Genomic DNA, 22,912 nt, shown 5'->3' with positions numbered 1-22,912 from the left:
CACGTTCCCTTCTGAGACATTTTATGATCTACAAGTACGGGAGGGCAGTGGAGGCTGGCTCACTTCACTTGTGCTACCATTTGTGGCCAGTAGTTTAGCTGGGGGAATTTGGAAACCAAGCATTTCAAATCTCTAGAAGAATTTAGGTAGCCACTACTCATCAGGAAACAAATCTTAAATCATCCTTTTCCAGTTTTTGTCTTTCACACTGTCCCTGGTTCACTCACTGCACTCTGAAATGCAAGCATATAGAAACGGATTTGCACAGTAAGCAATTTACCTACACATCCCTAAGCTGTATGAAGATAAACACCATGTCAAAAGATTTGGTGCTGTGCCCAGTGGATTTGCTTATGTTGATTCTTTGTAATGATTTGAGAACAGAAGTGTTTTATAGATCCAAACTTAAACATAAGAAGCAGGATTATAGCTGCAGTCAGGAGCCCATGGGGTTCTGGTTTAGATGTTACTCACATTTCTATAGACTTTTGACTTTTTGTTGTGAGAGGAACTGCTGCATTTGTCATCACAGTCACTGACGATCCCTTTTGCTCTGCAGCGCTGAAGGACAGCAGGTTTCAGCTGGTGAATTTCTCCAACAGTGAACTCAGAGTGTCATTGACAAACGTCTCTATTTCTGATGAAGGAAGGTACTTCTGCCAGCTCTACACCGATCCCCCGCAGGAAATTTATACCACTATTACAGTGCTTGGTAAGGACCCAATCGATGCTTGTGATGAACTTTGCAAGTGCTCTGTGCATGGGGTCTGGGTTGGATAAGGCAGTAGAACAGGGCAGTGACTGGGGAGTTCTGCCTGCCCAAAAAGAGCCAGAGCATTCCAGTGATTTTTGGTAAACTCTAAGTATTGTAATACTAAGTGCTCTCCCACTGGAGACCAGCTCAGCTCTTCAGTAGGTCAGTGCAGTTTTGTACTTGAACTTGCAGGCACGAGAATTTCAAGGGCTGCCTGCAAATACCAAGCCCAGCGGTGTGTTATGGCCATTGTGTATTCTCCCTGTCTTGCAGCACACCCCTGATTGCACACCCAGTCTGTCTTTGTAGGTCATGTTGTACTTAGTGTGATTATTGGGTCTTCCCCATTTTTTCACAGGGTATTTTTAGCTTCAAGGAATAAGCAGAGGTATAAGTGGGAGGTAGTTTCTACTTCTGAGCCTCTGTTTTACTTGCGCAGGTCACTTGGAAATTCTACTGTGTTTCCTGCCATTTATGAAGTGGAGTTTAGCACAAGCTTTGTTTTGCAGACAATTGGCAGGGATTAATATTTTAACTGTCATATTGCCTGTCTGTAAGAACATCAAAGTGAATCATTATGCTTTTGGGGCAAGTCTGAACCTGCTAGCATCCTGGAATGGATATTGAGTGGCTTTGCAGGACCGCACGTGCTGTTTAAAACAACCTTTCCTCTTGCCATGTGTCCCCTTCTTTTAGGGCTAGAGAAGACGTATTTCTTGCAAGCAAGGGAATTTATGTTGTGATGGTTGCATCTCATTCTGTGGAGAAAGAAAAAAGTCAGCCAGAAAGGAGAAGCTGTAGAAAATGTCTTTCAATAATTATCTGATTTACAGAGGAAAAATAAATTAATGTTAATGCTTCATAACATGGTAGAACAATTCAGTTTATGAATTTTGTGTTGTCAGTAATCTGACTGATCTGGTCATATGCTAAATCTTTTCTTCTAAAACTTGGGGATGATACTATAATGAAGAAAGACAGCACTTTTGCTTGTCCATGGTAATTCCTTAAGGGCAAATATTAGTAACAGCATAGCTCAGTAACCTCCTACCATGTGAAGATGCGTAAGATTTTGTTTGTCTGTTGACTAACTCAGGGAAATCTGAAGTTCAACTAATGGAAAGTGATAGTTTCCTATCAATTGTAGCAAACATTTTTCACATGTAATGGAATGTAAGATCTTCCACTTGACATCCTAAAGTTGCCCCTTTGTTTAAGAATTGCTGTTTGCAGAGTTGAAGTTAATTCTGCCCCTTCCTCCCCCACCTTGCTCATGCTTTGCAAGACTGTGGATATGCAGCTGCAAGACTGCTGTGGTTACGGGTAATAGCAACTTGTGCTATTAGAGCTATTTCTACAGATTATCAGTGGCTTTTAAGATTCTATTAATAGGAGAACCTGCATTACAGAGGATGATATAATGTAAGATCTCGCTTGCTGATTAGTTTAAATCTTTCTTCTTTTATTTAATGAGATTTGGTTCTTAGGTTTTATACATTGTTTAAGTAATGTTTGTAAGCAGTTCTACTACAGCTATTACATTTATCAACAGCTTTTAAGTCCTAGCGTAGTTTCCAGTATCCATATTAGAAGTTCTCTTCCAGCTCTTCTCTGTAATCATGCATACACAAAAATGTTTTGTGGTATTTAATCTCACTGCTAACAATGTGTTTGACATAATAGTATTTACTTTATTCGCCTATAAGCCAGCACTGCATGTCTTTCAAGTGGGAAACATAATGCACTTGGTGGCTTGTTTTTTTTTTAGCATACATTATGCTTCAGAATTCAGGAAAAAGTCTGTTTTCTTGTCTTGTACTTCAGTTCTTTTTTTTTTTTTTTTTCTTTTTAAGCAAAATTTGCAGCATGACCAATGTGTGCCTGCCTTTCCCTCACGTTCATAATGCAGTGTTTTGTGTCCACCTTTATCACATAGTCAGGCAAAACCTTAGTTCACAGGGCAGGCAATGAAGATAGATGTTTATTATTAGAAGACTAAGGAGGGGATTGTTTATCTTAGCTAACATTTGTAATTAAAGATAGGGTGCTGTGAAGCCAAGGGTAGCATGTCTTTCCTTTCTTCCATATTATTGACTCCCTAATTAGGAGAAAAAATGGGACAGGGCAGGGGAGTAGTTATCTGTGTCAGTACATTGTTGGTCCTCCTAGGAATTCATTTCCCACCCAAGATCTCTAAGTCATTACTTAGGCTCCTATATATTTTAAGTTATATCAAAGAGTAGTTTTGTTGATCTGCTTCTAATGATTCTTGCTTTAGAGAGCAGGGCAAAGTTTTCAGACATCCTTCTATGCAGTCAGTGTTAGAGGAGCTTCACACTTTCTTTTCCTTTAGTAATGTTCCTCCTTCCTCTTCCCCGTGACTTTAATGTCTTCAGTGAGACTATATGTAGATTTATTCACGCTTAATTGGAACATGTGAAAATCTCCAATATGTAGCCTGTTCTGTTCTTTTTAGAGAAAAGCCACAAGTGACTAATTAGTCCATTTGATCATCTGGATGGTATTTATACATATTTGTTCTTCATTAGCTGAAAAACGTGTTAGTCGCATTTGAACTATACAGTTGCTTAATCATATCGATCAGAGCAAAGTTGAGTTTCCTTTGGAAGTTCCGTGTTTTTTTCCCTGTAAGTACAACTCAGCGCTGCATGAACTCTTGATGTTCATTTTTTTTTCTGTCTTTTGCCTCTATCTACTGGTTCTTTCATGGGGAAGACTCCTTGTTTCTATGTCATAATTTTTAAGCTTGTTTGTCATGTCTCTGGGTTATGGTGCAGTTGTTATCACCCTGAAGCTCTGGCCTGTTTCTCAACATTACTGGATTATGTTTCATGCAAGACTCTTGATCTGTAGAGAAAACTTGTCTGGGGAGAATGGTGAATTACCATCTCAGAGTAACTACCAAATGATGCAAGGATCTGTCACTGGATGCAGAGTCGACTCTCTCCTCTCTCTGGGGTGGTTTTGTGTTTAGTTTGTGGGAGTAGGCAGTGTTGTTTAAAAGGTGATGGCAGTCCAACATGGTCTTGTGCTCAGTGCCTTTTGAGCATTTTAAATGAGCTTGATGTTTGCTGGCCTGCTTCCATTCCTTAAGGCTGAGGCTTGAAACTGAACAGCAGGAGAGAAAAATTGCCTTCTGAGGTTAGAACTGCGGTAAGTAATGCACTTCCAAATGTCAGCTTTGGTGTTTCCTCTGCCTGTCAGCACAAGTCAAGAAATGTGCATGAAGTCAAACTGTATTTTTAAATAGCACCATACACAACTGAATAACATGGAATACTCAAACTCGTCCATGGAGTGGTGCCTTGCTAGGAGAGAGAACAGAAAGTTAAGAACTTGATAAGTGATAATTTGTGAAACCACTTTGATTATTAGGTGGAGAGTGAAAGCACTTACTCCGATTACTGTGAAACCATCTATCAAAGGATTTGATCGATTGAAAGATCAAGTAAATGCTGGTGGCTAGTTTACTCTGGTAGATTTTATGGGTTTTTCAGAAGATCTTGTCTTGTGTTGGTGATCAGAAAATGTCTTTCTTGTCTTTTCATCAAGTATGTGTTGTGTTGTTTTTTTTTTCATTTTAGTACCACCACGCAATTTGGTAATTGATATCCAAAAAGAAATTGCTGTTGAGGGAGAAGAGATTGAGCTGAACTGCACTGCCATGGCCAGCAGACCAGCCACCACAATCAGATGGTTCAAAGGAAACAAGGAGCTAACTGGTAGATGTATCCTCTAAGTCACTTGTTTGTTTTTTGTTTGTTTGTTTTTACATGGCTGAAATAATTCATGTAATATTGTGTATTTGTTCTCTGCCACTTAAAAAAAAAAAAAAAAAAAAAAAAAAAAAGCTGTTTTAAACACCAGCTTGGGAACAAAAGAGTATGTGGGCAGACTTAAATTATTCTTTAACACAAAAGGGCTGAACTTCATTTTGTCCTCTGCCTACCTGCCAGAATTGAACACAGGGTTCTGGAGCCTTTCTGTAACTGCAGGTGACTTTGAAGAGCCCAGAAACTGTGCAAAGAGTTTATTTCTGTGGTTGTTTATGTGTTTTTCTCCCCTGTTTTAGGTATGAGTAAAATCATTTGCACTTTGAACTGTAAAGATTTTCAGTTCACCTTCGTATCCTGTTCTTTTGTTTATACAGTATTTTTTTCTGTGTTCGGTGCAATATTCATATAAGATGGATTTCTCCCACTCACCAAAATCTGGTCGCTCCTGGTATTAGCACATTCAAGTCACTGACACTGATTGCATGTGTCATGCTGTTAGTTTAAGTCTGCATGTAGATGTGAGCTTGGTTGACAACACCTTTGTGCTGAGACACTGAAGGGCTCTCTACAGAAGTCCAGACTCATTACTTCAAATCCAACCCCCCTACAAGGGCAAGATAAAATCTTCTATTTAAGTACAACACCTACAAGCATCCGAGTATGACACATGCTGAGCGTATGCTGATAAAGGTGGAATGCAAACCTGCTGCTGCTTGAAGTGGTGCCCCACTGATTTCCAGCACCTGTTGTCATCTAAACGTTATACTGATCTTCAGATGATCTCTTTCTTAGTTCCCTTTCCCATTCTGGCGGGCAGCAGTGCAATAGTATTTGACCCTTCATGCTTGACCTGTCCAGCTTCTTGATTGAGTTTTCTTGCGTTGGCAATTGAATCCCAGCTTTCCTTTATCTTTGAAGACTGCTGAGCTGAGTAGTAGCTTCTTGAAATACCAGTTCACCCTGCTGATTCTTTGGATGTTTTTTAAACAGAAGTAGAAAAACTGAAATACTTGGTTTTAGGTTGTGAATAGAGTGAAAATGTAGCTTCTCTGATCAGAAAGCCTTTCCTCTGAATATAAAGGGATGTCACTTTCTGCAGCTCTCCTCGTGTTTTACTTTAATATATTATCCAGAAATATTTTCTGTTTAAAAGACCTCTGCTACAAGTTACTCTTAATGTTTTGACTGTGTGATCTGAATTCTTAAATAAAAAGCCACAGATAAGAGAATCTGGAAGCACAGTGGAGGCACACTATCAGCAAGTGCTTGCAGAGTTCATGGAAAAATTCTTTCTCTCCTGTCGTGTCTTTTCTTTCTTGATTCTGTGTTGTGTGTTACACCACCTAGTAAATCCTGAACTACGCTTTGCTCCCACCATTGTGGTTATTCTCTTCTTCAGGTGGAGTACTGCTGAAATATTTCAGCCTATCAATACTACTTTTAATTAAGTTAATCTGTTTAATCACTTTTCTAGCTAATTGTTGATTCAAGAGTGGGAGGGGATTTGTAGCTCCATTGATTTAAGAGTTTGGGGATTTGGGGATGGTGTAAGGGGATTGTTAATCATTGTGGTAATGTAGTGTAGATTTTAATCAGGAACAAATTCTTGGAGAGGTGTGTTACTTCATACCTGCGTGCATCCCGGCCATAACCTTGTATCTGAAGAGGAGAAATAGATGCTGAAGGGAGCATACCACCTGGGCACAGAAACAAGAAAGGTGAGCGTATCCAGTAGATGCTCCCCCCAATCACTTTCTGCTTTTCTTTTTCATCTCCCTGCCAGGCAAGTCTGAAGTGGAGCAGTGGTCTGATATGTACACAGTGACCAGCCAGCTGTTGCTGAAAGTGGGACGTGAGGACGACGGGGTCCCAGTCATCTGTTTGGTGGATCACCCGGCTGTCAAAGACTTGCAGACGCAACGTTACCTAGAAGTCATGTGTGAGTAGCAGAACTTGTAGTGCTTTTAATGTATAAAATTGCTCACTTAAGACCTCAGGAACCATTTGCTGTATGATTAGATAAAATTATAGTGTAGATGGAGTTTACATTCTGTTCTTTAAAAACTGAAATAAAAATGTTGGGTACCATTTAATAGGTTAAGCCATGACTTTTCCCAGTCTTTTGCAACAGCATAAATACATTTATTCTCTTAAATAACTTTCCTCACATTGAATTTGCACCATGAAAGGTTCCTGGCTGGGCTTTAAAATTGCCAGGAAAGATTAAAACCAAGTATTTTTCTTTTAGCAACCTACTCTCTTTGAAAGTGTTTCTGTAATACGACATTAAAGCAACTGGCCACCATTGCAAGCTTACTGGAAAAAACTTGCCCACCATGCAAAAGTAGTATTGTTATTGTGCGTTGTGAACATACAGCTCCATCTGTTTTTCTAAATTAGGGCAAGATGAAGTATGTGGACTCTGTAGCAACACCACTGACAAAGGCCTACAGATTCTTTGCTATAATGTTCCTGACATGTTCATTGTTAATAATGCATTTTCACTTTGTTTAGGAACTGTTCTACTGTATGTGATGTTAACAGGGTTTCTGAGCAGTTATCTGAAAATACCAGTGGTTGCAAATGCAGACATGCCTGACTTTCAGCTGGTGGAGATAATGGAGCTGCTATATGCACGTGCTTCTGCTCAGAAAATGGCTTCCAAAACCAAAGTCAGACGGTCCTCACAACATGGTTTGGGTGCCATGAAAAGCAAGGGCATTAGGATGATTCAAAGCGCATATTTTTGTAGGTTCACTTCAACTATAACGTTACATTAAAAGGGGAAGAAGAGGTTGTATTAATTTATTTCATCTGCTTCGTTATGTAGTTTCATTATGAACATCTTGGTTACAATTCTCGTATCTCTGAAACTAGAGTGAAGTAATGTTCCTGTAATGAGGAAAACAGAAATGATCAGATACTACCTAAATTGGCAGATACTAGATTTCTTGCGACTGTGCTAATGTGTAATTCATTTATGCAAACTTAATGTCCATTAACATTTCTTGTAGAGCTCCATTAGCTTTAATAATACATTAGCACCTTTGTGAGGCTTGATCAAATACTTAACGGGGAAAAAAAATCCTATCTTCCCTATTATGTGCAGATACTGAAATCTTCCAGGATATCTGGATATCTTCCCCTTGCTTGAAAGGACATCTGGTTACTTCTAGGCTTCCTTTTAGAAATTGCTCTGAAATCTTGACAGTTTGATGTGATAGGAGAGGATCAATGGTTTGTTTGTTTGTTTTGGGAGGGAACATTTTTTTTCTGTTCTTCCGTTCTTCCTCCATATCAAATAAATCTCTTCCTGGCTATTTTCATCTGCAGTCTTTACAGGGTTGGTTCCATATACAATGAAGGCAAAGCACACGTAAAATACGGTTATTTGGATGTTAAACATGGTGTGAATTAAAATCACAGTTTGTAAACAGAAATTATTTATGGGGACTTGACCCATGTTAGTCTAGTTAGTTGCTTCAGTGGGCAGTAGCAGATGGCTTGAGAAAAGAGTACCAGAAGAAGAACATGTAGTGCCTCGTAACCCTGCAGCTCCCCACGATTAGTGGCTTCAGGACTTCATGTGCTGGAGGATGTCCAGACGTTTGCATTTAATACCTACAGCTGGACCTGAACTTAGGGTAGAAAAGACAGTGGGAGTGAACATTTACCCTTGAGCTTTTCTTGCTTCAGTCTTGTGAGTGCAGCTCAATTCTTCGGAATAACGAGAGCAGAAGGAAACTTCATGTCTTCACCGAGTGGCATCTCAATCAGAGCTTCTGTTGACATGAACTTAGTCTCTTGGGGAACTTAGACTCTGACAATCAGGCCTAATTGATACTTTCTCAATTGCTTTTTAGACACAGGATTTGCAATCAGAACAGATCTCTTCCAGTTGCTGTTCATGCACTTTCACTGACCACGTTGTTACCTTCCAGGCACGCACAATGCCAAGTCTCCAAAGCAGCAATATTTAGCATTCAGTGATTGTGGTAGTGTGTGTGGTTTTAGCTGCTTTTCTTGCAGCCACAGAGGTATAACTCAAGATCAGTTGCATGTTGTTTGTTGAAGTGTCTGCTGTTATGTTCTCTCCCCTTAAGTCTTGCCCATTCACACCAAGGGCACAGCAGATCCACCTCTTTGGAACACCAGCAGGACATAGTAAAGTATTTTCTCAGTGGATGTTGTATTTCTCTGCACTTAGTGTATCCTGCACAAGCAGGAAATGTGTTGGGGAAGGACAGGAGGATGATGGATGGAACCTTCTTGGATAATTATGTATTTCTGTCTGACTAAATTTCAGAAAATGGAGAGATTTTGAAAGATATGGTTCAAAGTTTTTAAAAAACAGAACCACAGAAGACAGAACAACAACAAAAAATTGCGTAGTTTGCAGTGGGGGGGAGGGAAGGGAAGCACACGTCATCCTCGAAAACTACTCAAAACATAACCTGCAAAAGGGAACAAACAGTGACCTCAGTGCTGTTTGTGCTATCTTTAAATGACAAAAGGCATTTTCAGAGGTTACTCTCCCATAGAGTTCAGCCATTTCCAACATTTTTCTTGTTTCTCACACGCTTCTGGAGGAGACTGACTTTTGTAATGCTCCTGGAGAGAGGAATCAAAGCGGAGATGAGCAGCGGGCAGGGCACGTGCTCTCATGCTGCAGGGCTGGCTCGCCTGGCTGGCTGCAGCAGCCCAGAGTGGAGAGGAGGCAGGCATGTCTTCCTACAGAGTTGCATTATTTTCCCTTCAAAGTGTTTACCTTTTATCTTTTTAAAGTGTTTTTTCTTAAAGCTCGGTATGTCAAATGTTTCTTTTTTGTAAATTAGGATCTTAAGTGTCATTGAAAATCTGGAGCATTTGTACTTCAACTTATTTTGGTGCATTTGGAGATGGCACCTAGAATATGTATTTATTTCATTTTATTGAAATCTTCTTCTCTACTAAGGAAAAAAAAAAAAAGATGTAGAAATTGAAGTCTGCAAAGTGACCTACTTCACTTTATTTTAAAAACAATTCAAATGAACATTTTCGTCTGTGCTGTAGTTCAAAGAAAATTGCAGATTTGAGTTGTGTGGTTTTTTTTAAGTTTCTCAGTAACTTCAGGAACATATTTCAAACTGACTATTGGCCTTATCACCCCAGGCTGTGGTTGCTCCAGATGCCCTGAACCAGGAAGCAGGTAATGCTCTTGAAGGGGAGATAGGCAGAGTAATTTCAGACGCATGTCACAAAAGTATGGGATTTGTGATAATGTTGAGTAAGGCAGTTGTTCACTACAGTAAATGTGATCTGTCTTATTGGTGCCTTGTTTTCTCCATGGTTATTTCCAAGCATCTTTATAGGTGCTAAGCATATAAAATCTTTAAGGACGGGCACAGTCTTTTTTGCTGTTACCTGAGGGAGAGGAATGGCCATCTTGCTCCTCCTCTTATGTGTGCAGGGGCTTCTCCTCTGGCAAAATAATGGAACAGTTGTGTTATCTGGTAAAATTCTATAGTATGTACCGATAACTTGTTATTATACCATAAGCTAAGCTTTAAAAAATAAATAGCAGGTTCACCTGAAGCTGACCAGCACAGATACTGGGGGGAAAATAAACTTTTGCTGTAGTTAGTGAAACTGAGTAAGACTTACTCATGCTGAGTATTAACTTGTCCTACTCAGGGAGTAAGCTATTGAATGTATAATGTGGCACATCCTGCCCCTTTGTGAATTTTTGAGTAAATGCTTCTATCTGAATGTAGGGTATGTTTTAAAAAGAAATCTCTGCAAACAAGCAGTTTGTAATATTTATGAAAATCTCCTGGTAGTGCTTTTTAAAAGCAGAGTTTGACAAGTGATGCCATGTACACACAGTAACAATAACACTTCTGTGCTTGATTAATAGCTGCACCACTGAACGTATAACCCTGTGCAATGGATGGCCACAATAAGTTACATGGGATTGGTCTGAAAATATATGTTGATTTCGGCTCAAGTTGCTTTCTTTTTGTCATTCCGATTATCCAGTGAGGGATGGAAGACCAGTGCGTTGAGTGTAATTTTAGAAAGGAAATGAAGCACCAAAATGCATTAAAATATCATTAAGGAATTGAATGGAACTAGATACTCTGAAATATTTAAGTTCAGCCTTTGTGGTACTTTTTTTTTTAGGTCATTATGTGATACTGGAGATGAGGTCCTCATTTGACACTTTATCTTGGTTTTAGTTGTTTGTTTTTTATTTTTTCTGAAGTTATAATGAATTACACATTCATTTTTTTAATACCTACATGTATACCTCTAAAACGTGCATTGATGGAATCTGTTACAGCCTCTGCTGTTATGAGGGGAGAACTCTTTGTGCCCAATTATGTTAAAAATCAGCTATATATGTATGCCGTCACATCTCCAGTAATCCTTATATTTCTATTGAGTACAAATATTAATTGCATACTATGCAGTGAAGTGATTAACATCAATGTAATTTATCATCTGGAGATTTCTAAAAACGAATAAATGAGTTGTTTTGTTCAGTGAGGTGTTGACCCCTTCAGAAACTTTGATTTAAAGCTTTTTTTTTTTCTTTTTATAAATATGAAAAGCACCACAATCAGCCAAGTGTTCAGTTATTTGATTTTCTGGGGCATTAGCCACTCTTGTTTGTGACATTTCCCAGTTGGGTGCTCGTTTGCAAGCTCATTAATAAGGTTTTCTCAGAGGAGTGTTGTTGGGAATGAAGAGCATACAGTACAGTCTGGACGCTGCGTTTTGGAAGTGTTCAGCAGCAGCATGCAGCTACGTCTTTGAAATGGGAACGTGCACGTACAACAAACCTGCCTGTTCTTCTGAACACGACTGAGCGTGGCATCCCACCACGGTGCACACAGTACCCAGCAGCCGGGTTACCAGCCACTTGTGCCACACACAGCTGTGATCCTGAAGGGACCAAAGCGTGCAGAGCTCGCCGGCTGCAGTGCAGGCTCTGTCCTTCTAGAAGCTAGGGAGAAAACACAGGGTAGCCAGGTCTCTGCTGTCACTGATGCAGACTTCATTTCCTGCTAAGTAAACCTGCTTGATGTTGGGATAAAGGTGATGGCTGTATTTATTATACCTACGTATTATGTTAACTTCTCTGAGTTCTTTTAATATTGAAGACTGTTTTCCTCCTGACCTTTCCCTAGCTTGTGAGTGTAGTGAGATACAAAAGCTGCCAGAAGTCATTTTCTTTTAATAGTTTATCCTTGTTAAAAAATATAGGCAATATACCATGCTAGTTTGGGCCACAGAGCAAAGCAGAGACGAGGATCTGTATAAAATAAACACCTTTCTTCAGATGAGCACTAAAGCATATTCGGGGTGATTTTGAAGCTAGAATTATCTAAAGTGGGCAAAAACTCTGCTTGACCTGCAGGATATTCTTCTCTTGAGAATACCATCTGTCATTATTTTTGCAAAGAGGTACGCATCAGGAATTAATACAGTAATCACAAAATGGATTTTAAAACTTGGATTCAGTACCTAAATTTACAATGCAGGCAGGAGAATTTTCAGCTGAATCATTGAAAGAATCCATTTTGTAATTTTCTCAGTTGGCAAACAGTCTGGCATTACAAACCACGCTGAGCCCCATGCTGCAGTACCACTATGTCAGAAGCGCTGCAGGAGCAGTTTTGTCTGCTCTTGTCTGCCATGAAGAAACCAGCCATGTATAGTCATGCAATTTACTTAATGTATGTGTTTAGCTGTAATTTGGAGCTGAGAAAGAAACCCTGTTCTGAAAATGTGCACTGGTCCTGAGAGCCCTTCATGCTGCGTGTGCAGCTGAGCGATGGTGGTAATGGAAGTGCCAGGAGGACCTCGGTGCTGCTCCTGGGCTGTGGTGGGGCAAAAAAAAAACAGTGGTTGTTTTTCCTCAGCTGTGTTTTTGTGTGTTTGCCCCAAAAAGCAGCATGTGGGAAAGAAGGCTTCTTTTTTTTGACTGTGTTCTGACCTCAGCTGGGGTGGTTGTGTGGGCAGGAAGGGTTGACTTGTTTGCCGCTGTTGGTGGTTGGTGAGTTGGACAAGTTGAGAAAAAAACATCCCCTGCTAAAGAAATGCTTCATAGACTGTTTTTATTGTGTTATTAATGACTGTTTCAGTGCAATGTTTGTGTTTAAAGTGGACAGATTGCTGCACTGTAGGAGCCATATCACTCTGAGATTGCTGGAGGACCAGGAGCTGCTGGAGTGTGATGATTCAACTCGGAGGAAATGATGTGGCCCCAAAGAACATCTACCTCAAGTGTGATGTGTTTTTCTTTTGTTTTGCAGCTTTTAGCAGCTTTTGTGCACAGTGAAATTACATGGATATAGCCACAGAGTTAAATGTACTGCACATTTTCCTCATTAAGCATATTCTGATTGTGTTTCAGGGGGAGATGTTGTTCACGTGCCTTCTTGCATTTGCCAAGAAAACCACCCTTTTATTTAAGGTTGAATTTCCAAGCAGGAGTCATATCTAGTGTCTATTAGCATCCTTGTGGGCTGCAATACCCAAGACTTCAGCCACAGGCTCGGCAGTTGTAGGAACCTGCGCTGCCACCACGCAGCACTTACTGCATGCAGAGAGACGTGCTGTCTCCAGCAAGTGCTGCCGTTGGGTTTAGTCTCGTTACAAACAAGATAAATGTTTTCAGCAGAGCTTGGCTGCGTTCCCCTGGTCAGTGCGTTACGGCACAGGCAGAAATTCGGAGTACCTGCTTGACCCGAGCTGGCCTGGAGCTGGAGAGGACCGAGGTGATAGCATGAGCTCCAAAGGATGCATCCAGCCTGGAGCAACCAGAACCAGGCACAGTGGGGCAGGGGCGAGAACTGCTGGGGGTCCCAGGCAGGCTCCTCAATGCACCCATGCAGCAGTGCCGGGGCCCTGCAGGAGATCAGGCTTACCAGATCGGTCTGGCGGCACTCCCTGAGACAACAAGCTCGCCTGTCTTTGAGATCATAGGTCTCTCTGATGAAAGTAAATGGGTAGAAATAATGGGCTTAGGCTTTTGTAAGACACCGAACTCTGTATAACGTGATATCCTGACTGATTAATGAGATCTAAGCATAATCGATGGAGCGCACATTTAAATGGATTAAGAAATCACTAACTGGCAGATCTCAAAGAATAGTCATTAGGGAGTAATCAGCAAGCGATGGTATTTTTAGAGCAAATGCACTGGCCTGGGTGCTTGGCCTGATGCTCTTCAGTGCTCCCGTGACTCATTTGGAAGTTCTTAAAAAAAAAAAAAAAAAGTTAAAAAAAAATAATAAATCACTGTTAATAATCTTTGCTGATGACCAGAAAACTGGCTAATGCTTAATAAGAGGAAGAGTTGTGCATGCACAGAACATCTTGAGTTTTTGTAGCTTCTGAACCACAGCACTTCAACTCTGAAAGGTGAGCGGGTGTAGGCTATATCCCTTCTTCACAGAAGTGCAGCTACATCCTGGAAAACACTTGGAGTGCTGTAGTGGGAAAAAGCCTGATGTAAGGTTTTGCCAAGGAAACCAACCTGACAAAGCCAGTGCTTCCTTGCAGGTGTGAAGCAAGGAGCTAGGGCTAAGATGATGGCTTTTCTCTTCTGTGTTGGTGAGACCATTACTGGAATATTGCACGGCACCTTCGTGAGCAGACTTTGAAAAGATGCTGGAAAATAGGACAAATTGCGGAGAACAGGAAGAAACCACCCAGGAAGAGACTTAAAAAGCTCTGGCCAAATCTGTCCTACCAAAAAGTATTGAGAAGCAATTTGTTCACAGGATAGAAGAACAGCCATGGGGAGAATGTGCGAAGTACAAAGGGAACTGTAATCTAGCAGGGGGAGGCAAAACAGAAATCTTTGGCTAGAAGTTAAACTAGACAAAATGAGGACAGAAGATGCATCTTAAATGCGTCTCAATTTGTCAAGACCTTTCTCAAGAGAAGCAGCGGGTTCTCTGTTTCTCACATCATTTTAGAAGAGGACGCCCTATCCGTGCCTCGGTCACAAGCAATTAGGCTGGACGTGGAGCCTGAAACGCATGGCATCAGCCCAGAGGCGATGCACAGAGAGGGACGAGAGGGGATCTGATGGGGGAATGAGCCAAACACTGCTGCAGCTCTGCCAGCACACACGGCCCACGGCTCCCAGTGCAGCTGGAGGTGAAGCCCCGAGGGAGCCAGGCTGTCCCATGGCACCGCCTGCACCGGAGGAGCCGTCAGCATCCCAGTTGCTTGTGAAATTAAAATACAGGTTGTTAGGCGGAGAGGGAGGAGAAGGAGCATTTTTCATATTCAGGCTGACTTCAAGACTGTGGGAGGCTGAGGGGGCCGGGCTCGTGTACACCATAATTGACCAGCGGGGCAAAGAGCAGGGCGTGCTGTCGCCTCTCTAAAGGCTGCCTTTCGGATGCGTTACAGGCACACGGTATGCATGTTGTAAAAGAAATCTCATCAAATGCAGAATGGTTTTGTAATAAGTTTTTCAAATTGGATGCTGCTACAGTGTAACCTTTAGACTACTGGTATTTAACCTTGTATATCACTTGTAGCTTTTGAATGAATTTAGCTTAATAAAGGTACCTTATTAAATTACTAGGCTTTTTTTTTTTTAAAGCCACTAGAAATAGGCATACTAGGAAATAGCTTGGGGTTGTTAGATCTAATTGTCTGCCAGTGGAGTATATTGTGGCTTAGATGTGTAGATGCAGGCATTTATTTTTATTTAGTAATCCAGCAATATGATATTATGAAGTTCCAAGTTAAGTATTTCAGGCTGTTGGAATGCACTTGGTAGTAAAAATTCTTCTGCTGCTTGCCTTATGCCCTAGACTGCCATCTGAGATGGTGATAGCCCCAGATTATACTACCACAGATGTCACTACTGGAACGTGGCCTTTTTAATAAAGTGGCTAATAGGTGGCAAACTGCTAGTACAGGCCTTGAAAACCATCACAAGCTTGCTGGTGTCAGTTACTAAATGTCACAATTGCAGGTAGGAGCTGAGCTCAGAATCCCACAGTGCCTGGCATTTTACAAAGCTTTACCTAACAGAGTGTATAATCTGAAGAAAATAGATTCTGACTTTGTCTGAGATGGGATGCTTAGCAGTAGGAGTAGGATTAAAGATCGTTTAAATGTGTGTCCTAAAAAAATAATAATAAAAAAATCCCCTCCCCCAAATTCTTGGTCAAAGCAAGTGAAATTTTCATTGTATACTACAAGCCTAATTAAAATGTCAGTTCTCCTGAGTGCCAAGCCATCCTTCTGAATCCTTCAGAATTTTGAAGCACTTCCTATTTCCATAAGTGCCTTCAGTAATTACTCGCATGCTGGTGAGTCCTGCTTAGAAGAGACATTCACTGTGATAACTCTATTGGGAATGTTCTTGTCTTCACGAGTACATGTATGTGTGCTAATCAAGTCCAGATTTATATTGTATGTGACACCTCTACAGTGTGCAAATCAAAATGGTATAGATTCACTTTCCTTCTTACATTTGATTAGTAGAGACTATGGAGCTAGAACGCTGAAGTGGAGGGGGGCAGTTTCTGTCGCTTTGGGAGAGCTTACTTAGCTTGCAGTTTATTCTCAGCACAACAAGCCTTCAGTGTATTGTTGCTTTCCATAAGTAATTGACAGCTGGTAAACATCTCGTTAGAAATACTAAAATTTGTCTCCTAAAAACAGGATTGGAGCAACAGAAGAGGCAAGCTGCAGAAGATCTCACCCATGGCTTTCCCAGCCCAGGGATGCCGTTCAGGGTAGCCCGTGTGTTCCCCTGTATATAGGGCTGGAAAGGTTTTCCAGTCATTTCACAACACACAGTGTAATAGCATCCATGTTTCTGGCATGGGCCCTTAGGTACTGTCACAAAGCAAATAGTAAATAGTAAGCAGATGGCCGAGGTGGGGTGACTGTGAACGAGAGGGGTAAGTGTGAGCATAGCACGTAAGGTGTTGCTTGTGCCATACTTGCTGCATAATACTGTTTCACTGGTCGTCCTGTGTTTATGCGTTGTGTAAGTACTCGTGTTGCAGACCAAACCCAGTGTGGTATTTCAGCACTGTTCTTTGTCTTCCTGTGTTTTTTTTTGTGTGTGCATCTGTGCCACTGCCCCACAGGACTGGGTTGTGTGTCTGGGGCTTGGACCTTGCCGGCTGGGGAGCACCTGCCCCTCGCTGCCACGGCACAGCCCAGGCGCCCTTTGACGGGGCTCAGCTCCAGGGCACGCACCGAGGTTGTGTCTGCCCTCCTAGGGATGGTCTTTGCTCACACCTGGAACGTGCTGGTGGCTTCCAAGCATCTCTTCTGCACGCTCGAAGCGCTGAGCAGCGTCACTGTTTGGGGGTCAGCTCCTGTTCTCAGGCACGCTGCATTCCTGTGTTTCCAGAGGAACTGGGACTTTGCAACTCAGGCGTGTAACACACTTCCAGAACGTCGTAATCCGTGTGCTGCTGCTGTGCTTTCCAGCCTGCAGATACGCCTTAGTTTCATAGCTGCAGGAAGCATCTGTAATGGGGATTAGTTTATAAAATGTTTGTGGTATAGTCATCTCAGGAGAGGATTTACTAGTGTAGCTTATTCCATTACTGAAAATTATGAGAGTTTAAATTGGTTAAATCCTGACATGGATTTTTTTTTCTAATCTCTATTATTCCACAGGAAGCATGTTAATGAGTTAAACACAGTTAATAAAATGCAGCAAGCCGATATTTTTGGTAGCAGTTACTCTCAAAGGAACGAGAAACATTTAAATTGTTTCAACCTTTATGCATACTGATTTTTTGCCTTCCTTTATTTCTTACAGTTGAGTAAATTCCTGAAAAATATATATGGCCTAATGGCATTTGTAGTATTGAATTGATTTTTTGCATTGATAACATTTTAGCTACAGCTTAGATTGCGTTTTTAATCTTTGTTTCAGTTATAGAAGGTAATGAATTTTTTAATCATGGACTCCACTGTGTTTTGTGTGTGTGTGTGTTTTTTTTTTTCTCCTGCAGGGTCTTACTAAAGTGGTTTGAAGCTGGATCCCTAACTATAAATGCTTTAATTCTCTGTGTTTATTTTAGGATTTAGAAGAGCTTCATTTGGACTAACTAAAATCTTCCATTGTTTAAACAAAAGCATCAGTGGCTGTGATTTCTTTTTGTGTTTCTAACAAACATCTCTTGTAAAGCCAAACGTATTAAAATGCATGGACACAAAGTGTTGTCATACAGTAATATATGATACATGATAAAACGTATCAATTCTGAGAACCACAAATATCTCCGGTTTCACCTCAGCATGAAGGCAAATGAGTTCCTTTTAGCTTGAGTGAGTTCAGAGATAAACTCTGGTGCAGCAAAAAGCATTTCCCGGGAAACGGTGGTGCTTCAGTCGGAGTACAGATCTCCGATCTGCCTCGCGTCTCCTCGGTGCTAATCACTTCAGCTTGAAGCAAATACCAAGTTCACTTACTGATTAGACAAATGGCATAGAGGGGGCCGAGAGGAAAGCAGTGATGATGACTGTCTTTTGGTGTTCAGTGCGTAGAAATCTGATTCTGTTTGACAAGAAAATTTATGAAATGATGTTTTTGTCATGCAGATAAGCCTCAAGTGCGGGTTTCTCAGAATTACCCAGTGCAAGGCCTCACGAGAGAAGGGGAGCCACTCGAACTGACGTGTGCAGCTTTTGGAAAACCACAGTAAGTTGGAAACTACCAGAGGATGGACCAGGCTGTCTGGCAGTGATGGGGCCATGCTGCAGGGCCACGCAAAAATGCATGTAGGCATTTCTGGCCTCTTTAGCTGTTGCAGAACTTAGTGTGCCATTTTCTGCTGCGAAGCCAGTGCAAGAGTATGAAAAAGAAAGTATGGAGATCTCCTTTCTGCACCTGAGCATGTGCTGACAAATTAAGATATCTGTTTTGATTTGCATTTATTCTTATATTTAAAAAAAAAAAAAAAAAAAGAAGGTTGAGGATTTTTTATTGTAAGAGCTCCTAGGAGCAAGCCCTCTGATGCAGAATGGACGGGTGGTAGTGTGGGTGCCACACAGCCATGCATCTCCTCCCCAGGGAAGTCTCTTCCCAGCTTAGGTGTCAATTGATTTCAATTAATCTGCAAAAGCAAGGTCAGTGGCCTGCGTATTGAATCCTAGTAAGGTGCAAGTATGCAGAAGTGCGAACGGCCCAAAGAATTGAGCACTTCTAAAAGTGGAATGGATCTGTAAGGTAAGGCAGTCTGTCTTTCTGCTTATATTGATTATATGATGATTCTCCTCCGTATTTGGTGGCCTATGTTTTTTCTATGAAATGCAAGTTGTATTCTTTCTCCTCTTCATACCATGCCCTTGAGGCTTTCTTACATTGCTTAAGAAATTTATGCATCAGGAAATTCCTGACAAGAGAGGGTAGATTTTCTTCCACACTTCCATTGTTGTTCTAATTTAAGTTTTGTTGACTTTTTTTTTTTTTTTTTTTAATACTTCCTCTCCCACTTGGCTTTATGGTTGTCAAGTATTTACGATCCTTTTTTACTTTCATCATGTCCATGAGATTTCTGCAAACATTCCCGAAGTCTGTCAGCGTCTCCTTGGTAGTGAGCCCAGAACTGAAGGGATACTGCAGTTGTAGTCGAACTTGAAGTCATCCAGTTTGACAGTTCTGTTTCTGTGGGCAGGGACAGGAAGGGTCTATGCAGCTCAGAAGTGAGAAGGCTTGTGATACTGTCATCCTCCACGGTAGTGTCCTACCTCACCTAGATTGTTTTGTTTATTTCCACTTCTCAGTTTCTTCTGTTCAGCATGTGGCTGATTCCTTCCCTGTACATTAGAGACTGAACAATCCCATTTGAATATCTGCTCCCTGCTTAGAATCTGTCAAAGCCCCTTTGCATTTCTCCTCTCATGGGTAACTGCAGTTCCTCCCATTTGCTATCATGTGGGAATTTAATGAATAGGCCTCTTTACCTTTTTTTTTTCCAGGCTATGAATAAGACATACACATGTTAACTAAGACAGACACATCTCCCAGGCTGTATGCCACTTAATGTTACGGTGATGCTAGTAATGTGCTAGGAATTTCCTTATGTAGGTCATTTCACCTGTCTCTCTCAAGGCATAAGAAAATGTACAGTAAAATATTTCTGTTTAGTTTTTTATTATTATTATTTTGTTTGGGAAAAAAAAATAACAAATTTCATAAAATCCTTTGCAGAGGTTTAGGATGAACAGGGATGTTTCTTCAGTTAAAATCCTTTCTCTGCAATATTTTGCAACATGAACATTGGGTTGGGGGAAGTTCAGAGAAAAACAAAACACGAGAAAGTATAATTTTCTGTTTTGGTATTAATATAGGTATTAAGTTTTCAATGTCCAAGGTTAGACAGTTAAAGAAAACAACAAAATCCTGTGACAGAAGTGGGAATATGCTGAAACCATGAAACCATCCCTTTTAGGATATTCACATCTTTGAAAACAGGCTGCTGTGTAGCGCATGCAGCATGTGAAACCCTGGGACTCCAAAATCACTAATAGCTTTTGAAAGCTGTAGCCAGGAGCATCAAAACCTTTCCAACAATGTTGAGGTAAAACTGCAACTGTGGCTCTGCTCTCTGGAGAGCTGCTGTTGTAGGGCAGAGGCTCGCACGTTAGCGGCGTGTTCTGCAGCCTCGCCAGGCAGTAAGTGCCATGGATGGGAAAGCAAGGAAGAGCACACCAAGCTGTTGCCCAAAACCAGATGTTGACTTTGTAGCAGGCAACTGATTTTATTCAGTATTTTGTCCATTCCAGTTGTGGGGCTGGGATGTTGAGACTTTAGGAGCTTCTATTTCATTACGGTAGTCTCCCATATGGACACCGTAAAAAGCCCAGGCTATTTTGATACCTTTAACAGTGCTAGCTCCCAGTAGAATATGACTTGCAAACTTCGTCTTTGGAACTAGGCAGTCTGACAAATGTTTTACCCTGTAGACCTCCCCTTTTTAAGAACTTAGTGTTCAGTTGTCCTAAAAACTGCTATATATTGCTGGCGAAGGCTGTCTCATAGGAGTAGCTGATTTGTCCCTACTGCTATTTAAAAGTTTTCATAGTAATAATTATTTATTTATTCTTAACAAGAATTCCCCAGGCCCTGAAGCACTTCTTTTCTTTACTAGCTCTAACAGACATGCTAATTTCGTTCCCTAAATTATGCAAACACGATACTCATTTTGGTTCCATTAGTAAAAGGATGCAGGAAACAGGCTGCCAATTGGAGAAGCATAATTGGGGGAGAGAAGAAAGGTGTTCCTGTTTGCTAGCGGCTAAAATTCTGTCACTAAGCAGTAGAGCCAAAACTGAGGTAAATAGGTCTATCACGTCTCTCTGTGAAATGGTTCAAACTTCATGAAAATGTACTTGTTCTGTCACATGTCCAGATCTGCACTCAGAGCACCCTGTGGATGCACATTTTAGTCCATAGATCTCAAAGATTTCAGGTTTACTGAATAAGTGAATGATTAACCACTAATGAACTTTCTTCCTGCTTGCATTAGTGTCTTCAGAAAATATAAGGTCTGGATACAGTTTCCTGTTGGGTTAAAATAAATTTAAATTGAGGAAGCCTGACAGCATCTGGGCTTGAGTAGTGCAAAAGCATGTGTTTGTTTCTTTACAGTTTTTCTTGGTTTGGGCTTTCTGTCTGTGGATGAACTATTGAAGATGCCATCTTTACCATAGGAAAATAGTAATGTGACTGTTTCTTTTTCTCCCTCCTCTGTAGGCCTACGGACATGAGGTGGTTAAGAGTAGATGATGAGATGCCTCAACACGTTGTAGTGTCTGGTTCAAACCTTCTCATTAGTAACCTAAACAAAACAGATAATGGTACATACCGCTGTGAGGCTTCAAACGCGGTGGGGAAATCACATGCGGATTACATGCTGTTTGTATACGGTACGTGAGAAAAACCACCGTTCTTCTAGACTCATTTACACATAATTGCAACATACCTCTCTCTGAAAGCTTTTAAAGAAGTTAACGTTTTGCTTTCTGCAAGAATTACAGATAGCTCCCAACACATCTACATTATACTGGGCTGGGGTAGGGGCTGGAAAAGCATTTCTTTTGCTTCTGTAACTCTTGGTGTCGTGCATCAGGTGCAGAGCCATTAAGTTCCTTTCTCTGGAGCTGCCTTTGTGGACTTGCTATGACACTTGTGCATTGTCAGATGAGGCCTGAGAAAAGGCCAGAACGGAGGCATGGGGAGAACTGTGAAGTTCTCTAGCCTGACAGTTCTCACAGGACTTCTCCGATATATTTTCCTTTTTGTAATGACTTTTCCAGTGTCTTCAGCAATGGTGCAGGGTTGGCTTTTTTTTTCTTTTTTTTTTTTTTTCCTTGTTTTTTATTAGCAAGTTAAATGACTGAAGAATCAGCCAGCATCCCTGGATAATTGCAAACCAGTAAATAAACTGGAGGAATGAGATGTCTTAAGCCTATATGTGGCTGCTGAGCAGACACTAAAACATGTCTCAGCATCTTTTTGAAGTGCTATTAAGTACCTACTTTAATACTTCGGTTCCTCTGTATTATTTTGCCATTGCTCTAAACCTTGTTGTTCTCTTGTCATGAGGTGTTGCACATAATGAAGATTCAGCAGGCACTTGAGGAGTGATCCCCCACTTTAATTGTGAACAAGTCCCCTGGGCTGCATATTTGAACTTTATCTGTTAGAGTGTTTATTGTGTGGCATTGCTAAGCTTTGGTGGATGTTGCCTGTTACTCGGATGGGACAGTGACGTGCTCTGGTTTGAAGTTCAATCCATGCAACAGCTGCTTGAAGCTCTGCAGTCCAAATTCTCTTGTGTTTGCTCTGATCCCAGTAAATAGTTGGGAACATAATATCACCTATCCGGTGCCAGTGGTATGTCACCAGTTTTGGGCTCAGTCTTAGAAACTTGCCCAGAGACTGTAGCTGATAACAAACCTTACAGCTCTGAGCTGAAATTGGACTCCTGTACTGCAACATACAGGTAGTGCTCTAGTGCCTGTAGCTCCGAAATACTCCAGCTTACAAAATGAAGTCAGATATGAATTGATGGTGGAATAAGTCACTCTTGGTGTAAAACTGACTGTTTACATCACTATCTGAAGAAACAGCAAATGTTGGGGGAAGTAGTAAAGAAGCTGAAATAGGATACAGGCAGCAACCCATGAAAAGCATGGAAAGCTACTGCAGTAAAGCAGTTATAGAAGAGGTTGTTTAATTCCTTGTGTAGTTTAATGTACCTATTTTGGCCCAAGTGAGTGCTAGAATAACTCTCACCAATGTTAATGACCTGGTTAGTGCCCAGGTTCTGTAAGGCTCGGGAGGAACCATTACAGAGGATCTAGCTGA

The 22,912-nt window shown here is 41.1% G+C and overlaps 1 protein-coding gene across 8 annotated transcripts in view; it reads left to right on the top strand.

Annotated features, from left to right (window-relative positions):
* The window catches only part of CADM1 (cell adhesion molecule 1), a 176,486-nt gene that overhangs the window by 118,963 nt on the left and 34,611 nt on the right, over nucleotides 1-22,912 (top strand). For all 8 annotated transcript variants that reach the window (XM_084495648.1, XM_084495647.1, XM_084495645.1 and 5 more), the window contains exons 3-7: nucleotides 560-712; nucleotides 4,360-4,497; nucleotides 6,335-6,490; nucleotides 18,139-18,238; nucleotides 21,296-21,468. In XM_084495648.1, the coding sequence (XP_084351774.1) occupies nucleotides 560-712; nucleotides 4,360-4,497; nucleotides 6,335-6,490; nucleotides 18,139-18,238; nucleotides 21,296-21,468 (720 nt within the window). The remainder of the gene's footprint in view (nucleotides 1-559; nucleotides 713-4,359; nucleotides 4,498-6,334; nucleotides 6,491-18,138; nucleotides 18,239-21,295; nucleotides 21,469-22,912) is intronic.

The sequence above is a fragment of the Aythya ferina genome (assembly GCF_964211825.1).
Source record: "Aythya ferina genome assembly, chromosome: 22".
Classification (NCBI taxonomy): Eukaryota; Metazoa; Chordata; class Aves; order Anseriformes; family Anatidae; genus Aythya; species Aythya ferina.
Note: the sequence above shows the minus strand (reverse complement) of the source record. Positions and strands in the feature narration are given on the sequence as shown.